The following is a 6,000-nucleotide window of genomic DNA, read 5'->3' on the forward strand; positions in this document are numbered from 1 at the left end:
ATGATCATAACAATTATTACTATCAGTATTATTATTAATTTGGTTTTATTATAAATTAATAATACAATTAGTTCAAGAACTTATAAAAGAAATTAAACATCTTATTGGCGTATCTTTTTACAAAAAAAAAAAAGTTTATAAACAAAAAATTTCGAATCTTTGGATTTAATATATAAAAGCTAGATTATCTTTTTTTACATTTTTATTCTTCTTAGATCCTTTCTTGTATATTTCATCAGATCAGGAAAGGTTCACCGAACTCTCAATTATTTCATGAGCGATAGACCGAAAATACTTGAATATTCATAAGTAATAACTCTTTCAAATACGGAAGATAGTTCATTTAAGGCATTTTCTGCTTGATATCATTCTTTATCCATTATTTTTACAAAATTTCATTAATTACATCTTTCTCTTTTTTTTAAATTGTTTCCAGAAATTTACGTTACGTAATTCGAAAAATATATTTAATTGTTCTTCGAGTTCTGATGATAGACTTTGTGGTGGTTCCCACATACTAATTGATTCAGCAATTTGATTAAAGTTATGCCGACTTAAGCTTAATAATGCAAATACTACACCCTCTTGTATATCTATTGAGGCTGAAATAATAATTTTATTAGAACAAAATAATTAATCATAATAATTGAACAATTTTCATTATGACACTTACTTGCTCCTGAATCAAGTATGGCACAAAGTTGATCAGTTATTTTTTTCACATACCCATTTTGATCAACTATAGGAAAACTTTTCATTAAATAACCTGAAATAATGATACATTGAATTAATTTAAGATATTTATTAAATACTTTTTTTCATACTTACCTAATAATTTTAACGCTTCACGAACATTGGAACTTTTGTTTTCAACGATCATTCCCAGTAATCCTCCGCTAATGATATTTTTATACGTCCATTCACTACCTTCTTTTTTAGAAAGAAGAATAATAGCCGTATATACACTTCTATCATGGTCAGGAGTCATTAAATCAGTTAAAAGTTTCTCAACAAAACTTTTAGATGTTAGAAATTCATCTGGATATTTGTACATATTCCGAATAAGCTTATTGAGCTGTGTTATTTTAGTGCTAACTTCATTTTGCGTATGTTTGAATGTCTTTACAGCATGAGCAATACAGGCAGGTAAATACTGAAACCGGTCTTCTTGATGAGAAGGCAAAACTTCTGGCCAACTTGTAATTACTGCAGATAAAATAAACATACCCTTTTTTTGAAGACAATACAAAACGTCGCAACACATGATTCGAACACGTTCACGATCTTTTTTTATCTTAGCCAATACTGTAAATATTCTTGCTAATTCTTCTGCTGCTTCATATGATATATTTGAATTCATATGGAAGATAGTGTATTCAATACTATTTAAAACATCAATAATTATATTTTTTAAACCATCAAGTTTCTTGAGTAATGCTACAATTTTTTGTTGATTTTTGGTCATCATTGGAGCAGGAGGAGTAAATGTTCGATCTAAAGGTTCTTTCAAATCAGACAATTCAATTAATAATTCCACAACGGATTTAGCAATAGATCGATTATTGATTGTCTTTAAATTATTTACTATTTGTTCATTCTCTAAACTAGTCCAAGTTTCTGCATCAAGTAAATTTTTCAATTCTATTTTTACATACTCTTCAGCACCTTTTGCCAGTTTCATTGCCACTTCGTGGTGGAACTTTGACCATTTTTTGGTAGATTTAGGCTTTCCTTGCAATATATATTGATCTAATAACGATTTAGAACCATTATTTTGACGAAATGATTTGTCATTGCTATCATTGATTGTTTTTAATGGACTTATGGCTACTGTTCGATTTCGAAGGTTAATTACACAATCTTTGTAAAATTCACTTGTAGATATTGATGTTTTTGAAAGTTTATCTGATGGAACTGGATTATTTGAAGTACTAGACATTGTAAGTTTTGGATATATTTCTTTAGTGTTAAATGTTGTATCTAATGATGCTGACAATTCTCCTGGCATTGATGATTCTTTTGGCTTAGATCCTAGTGATACTGACAACTCTTCTAATTTAGAATTTGGTGATGCTAAAGATTTTTCTGGTTTCGAACTCAGTGATAGTGAAGTTTCTTCTATTTCAGACTCTGATGATGCTAGAAACTTTTCTTGCTTTGATTCTGACGATGCTGGAGACTCTTTTATTTCCGGTTGTGATGATGATAGCGAATTTTCTTGCTTTGACTTAGACGATACTGGAGACTCTTTTATTTCCGGCTCTGATGATATTAGAGGCTCCTCTTGTTCCAATAATATTGGAAATTTTTCTACCTTCGAATCTGATGATACAAATAATTCATTAGAGAGCTCTGGATTATTTTCTAAATGAATTCCCTCATTTGATTTATTTTCTATTAAATTTTCGAGATCAATAAGCATATCTGATTTTTTCATGTCAATTTTATTCACTTTTGATAGTGTTCCTAAACTTTCTTCTTCTTTATTATTATCTAATTCGTAGCTAATACTTGAAGTTTTATTTTCACAATTATTATTTAATCCCTGAGTTTTATCACTATCTTGTCTTTCTTGGCCATTTGAATGCGTTTTTTTGGAAATATCTAGTGCAGAATTTGAATCTATTTGATTTTTATCAAATGAATTTTCATTATCTTTTTGATGTTCTTGTTGAAAACTGCTATGATCATTTGTCACATTTGTCATGTTATTGATAATTGAGTTTTCTTCACTTCTAAGAGAATTTTGAGATTCTTTTTCTAGAGATGTATTTGGTGATAAACTAGATTTAGCCATAGAACGAGTAACTCTTAATCTATTTAAAATTAATTGTTCTTCATGATTTGTTTTAACTGAATTATTCTTGGGATCATCAAAACAATCTTGTTTTGGCATATGGGCAATTCTTCTTTTTTTTATAGGTGTATCATTTAATTCTTCAGTACGTTCAACATTATCCAAAGTTTCGTTCCTAAAAATTTTTGCTGGAAGTTTTGTAGATTTATTTCTCAACTGTCGAAGTCTTGTTAATAAACTGGACTTGACAGAAGCAGTATTGGTGTTGGTTTTGCGTTTTTTCTGCTTCTGGACTGCACCTTTATGTAAACTAGAAGGACTAATTAATTCAATTGACGTTGCGTTTGAAGAATACAATTCATCGAAACGTGTGTTAATATCGTAATTGACATTTCTTTCTTCATGATGATTATTATACGTTGGTTTTTGAACCGGTATAATCTCACTTACTTTATCGACTTTTTTTATTTGACTGTTTTCAGAATTTTCGATTAAAGTATCTGAATCAACGTTTTTTTCGATATTGGTTATTTTATTACTGCTTTCTTCGTTGTAATTTACAGTGTAGTTATCATCACATTGATTTTCTGTATGATTATTATTCTGTTTTTGATATTCTGAATAATCATTGATTTTTTCATCTTCTATATGATCATTATCATTTGTTCGTTTTTTCCTTGATTTTTTAGAAATTTTGTTTGCTTTTTCAATCTCTGTGTTACTATGATGTTTTGGTTGACAATTATCAACTTCTTCCAAATTTTCTATGCAATTTTTGTTTGTACTACAACGAAAACTACGATTATTTCTTGTATGATTAATTAGTGGTGTGTAAATTGGTGTATGTAACGATTCTGAATCAACATCAGTATTTTCAGCATTGTCAAAATTACATGGCTCAACATTCCAATTATCTATACAATTATTTTTTTTGCGATGAATTTTCTTTTTACAACGTTGTAGTCTTTTTGTTCGATTTTTCTTTTTTTTCTTATTTGAATGCATTGTATTAATTAATGTTGTCATCATATTCATCAATGAAAAACTATCATTCATAGAGTTATCACGACAACAATTTTGTACATGTGAATGATTACAAGGAGGAACATTTTGATAAAAATTTTGAGTTTGTTTTATTTGAGAAACTCGTTTTTCTAATTTTTTGAATTTTTTTTCTAAATTTTCTACAATCATGGACATGTTTGAATGAATAACAGGACTCGTTTCATTTCGTTCATGAACAGGTGATCGAGAAAATTCAGTTATCAATGGTTTCATTTGCATTCCATCTAATATTTCATCCACTGGTTTAGAATTAAGTAAAGTGCGACATTTATGACAAAATAAAGGATATGGATTATCTTTAAGATCATAATACTCATCAGTCATGATATTTTTATCAATGCAAATTGGTTTTTCAGATAATTTATGTTCTAAACTAGATAAATTTATTTTAAACTCATTTTCTAAAACTATTTCTGGAGCATCTGAAAGTTTTTGAACTTCAATATTAGCTGAATTAGTGTTTTGGCATTCTTGTAATATTATATTATCAGACTCAGATATTGACTCAGGTTTGGGATCATTTTCTTCAATATCAATACAATTTAAATCGTTTTCCAAAACTGGGAGACCTACAGTTTTTTGACTGTTCAAAGACTTTCTGCCTCTCTTTTTCAGTTCATTTGGTTTGGTAGGACTTACTGAACCCATTTTCCCACGATTTTTTTGTAGATTTCGAATTTCACGTTCCAACTCTTTAACTTTACCTTGTAACCCTGATTTTTCGAGTTCCATTTTCATTATTTTATCTAAATTTTGATCTTCCATTTCTTTGAGTTTACAAACTAATTGTTGAATATATTGTTTGTCACTTGCAATTTTAATTTCATATTCTTCTTTAAGCTTTGCAACATCTTCAGATGCTTTTCGTAATTTCTCATTTTCTAGTTGCAATCTTACTGCATCACTTTGAACAGCAATATTTCGTTTATTTAATTTTTTTTCGGTTAATTTCAGTGCCGATTGTAATGTTTGTATATTTGTAGTCATTTGTTCATTTTCTTTAATTTTGTTATTGTACTTTTTAATTAAATCTCTGAAAAAAAAAATTATTACAATTCTCAATTTAACAGTTTTATAACGATTAATTATTTTTAATGAAAATAACTTACTGAGAACAAAAGATTTTTCTCTTCAATATAAGAAAATCTTTCTTTAACTTTTCCAATTTGTCTTTACATTCCTAAAATCAAATATAAATAATACATTAATTACGTAGAATTCACGTTGACAAATAACCTTACACAATTTCAATTACTCTACTGTATTAAATAAATGATAAGTATTACTTACTCCATAGCACATTTCTCCAGCATTGTCTTCTGGTGGAGGTGTGTCTAAAATCTTCTCCATTATTAATAATATTTTTATTGTCAAAACAATTACACGTTGTCTTAGTAATTTGAAGATTCTGCTACATAACCTCGCCGGTATGATGATGGTTGTTTTTACTCAGGAGTATTATAATATTAAACATTGGATAGTTTAAACAGACCGAACATATTGATTTTCAGTGTTTTTCTTTCAATATACAACTGACAAAATATTTTTCTAAGTAAATGTTAACAAAAAAACCTGGTTAAAATGATTTAACCTTTAATTTTATAAATTTAAATTATAAACCTATCTTTCATACTCAAAGTTGAAGTATACATATATTGTATGTTTACTTGTTACTATTGTTTTTGCACATAATATTCCAGCAGATGGTAATCACATTCACTTTCTTATCATCTGTTAATTAATGTTTTTAATTTGAAAGTGTACTGTTTCATCTAGTTTTAAGATCATTTATTTTCATTGAAAGTAGTTAACGAGAATAGATGTTAATAAATTATGAATATTCCTAAATTAAATATTATTTTATTTTTTATTATTTACGTAATTAATCATTATTCGTTATACGAAGAACCACCAGATAATTTATTAATTATAGCTAATCAACAATAATAATGTCGAATCCTTTATTAATGTAAGGAGTTTTAGTTAAGATAATTTTAATTATTTTCTTTAGCTCAATGAAGCTTATTCTTTAAAAAACCTTGAAAAATCGTGGAGCTAGACTTTAAACTCAAATTTATTTATTACGACATATAAACAAGATGTCTACGACGTAAGTAAGTACATACACCATTTACATA

At 27.6% G+C, this 6,000-nt stretch overlaps 1 protein-coding gene across 1 annotated transcript; it reads right to left on the reverse strand.

Annotated features, from left to right (window-relative positions):
- Positions 1-112: 112 nt before the first annotated feature.
- Positions 113-5,476, reverse strand: LOC118072787 (myosin-11-like). The gene is made up of 5 exons (XM_035092897.1): positions 5,153-5,476; positions 4,972-5,042; positions 829-4,895; positions 674-766; positions 113-602 (listed from the first exon to the last, which is right to left on the reverse strand). The coding sequence occupies exons 1-5, from the start codon at positions 5,210-5,212 to the stop codon at positions 403-405; spliced, it is 4,491 nt and encodes a 1,496-aa protein (XP_034948788.1). The 5' UTR covers positions 5,213-5,476; the 3' UTR covers positions 113-402.
- Positions 5,477-6,000: the final 524 nt, after the last annotated feature.

The sequence above is a fragment of the Chelonus insularis genome, unplaced genomic scaffold (genome assembly GCF_013357705.1).
Source record: "Chelonus insularis isolate UGA/USDA-ARS -01 unplaced genomic scaffold, ASM1335770v1 contig_94_pilon, whole genome shotgun sequence".
Lineage (NCBI taxonomy): Eukaryota > Metazoa > Arthropoda > Insecta > Hymenoptera > Braconidae > Chelonus > Chelonus insularis.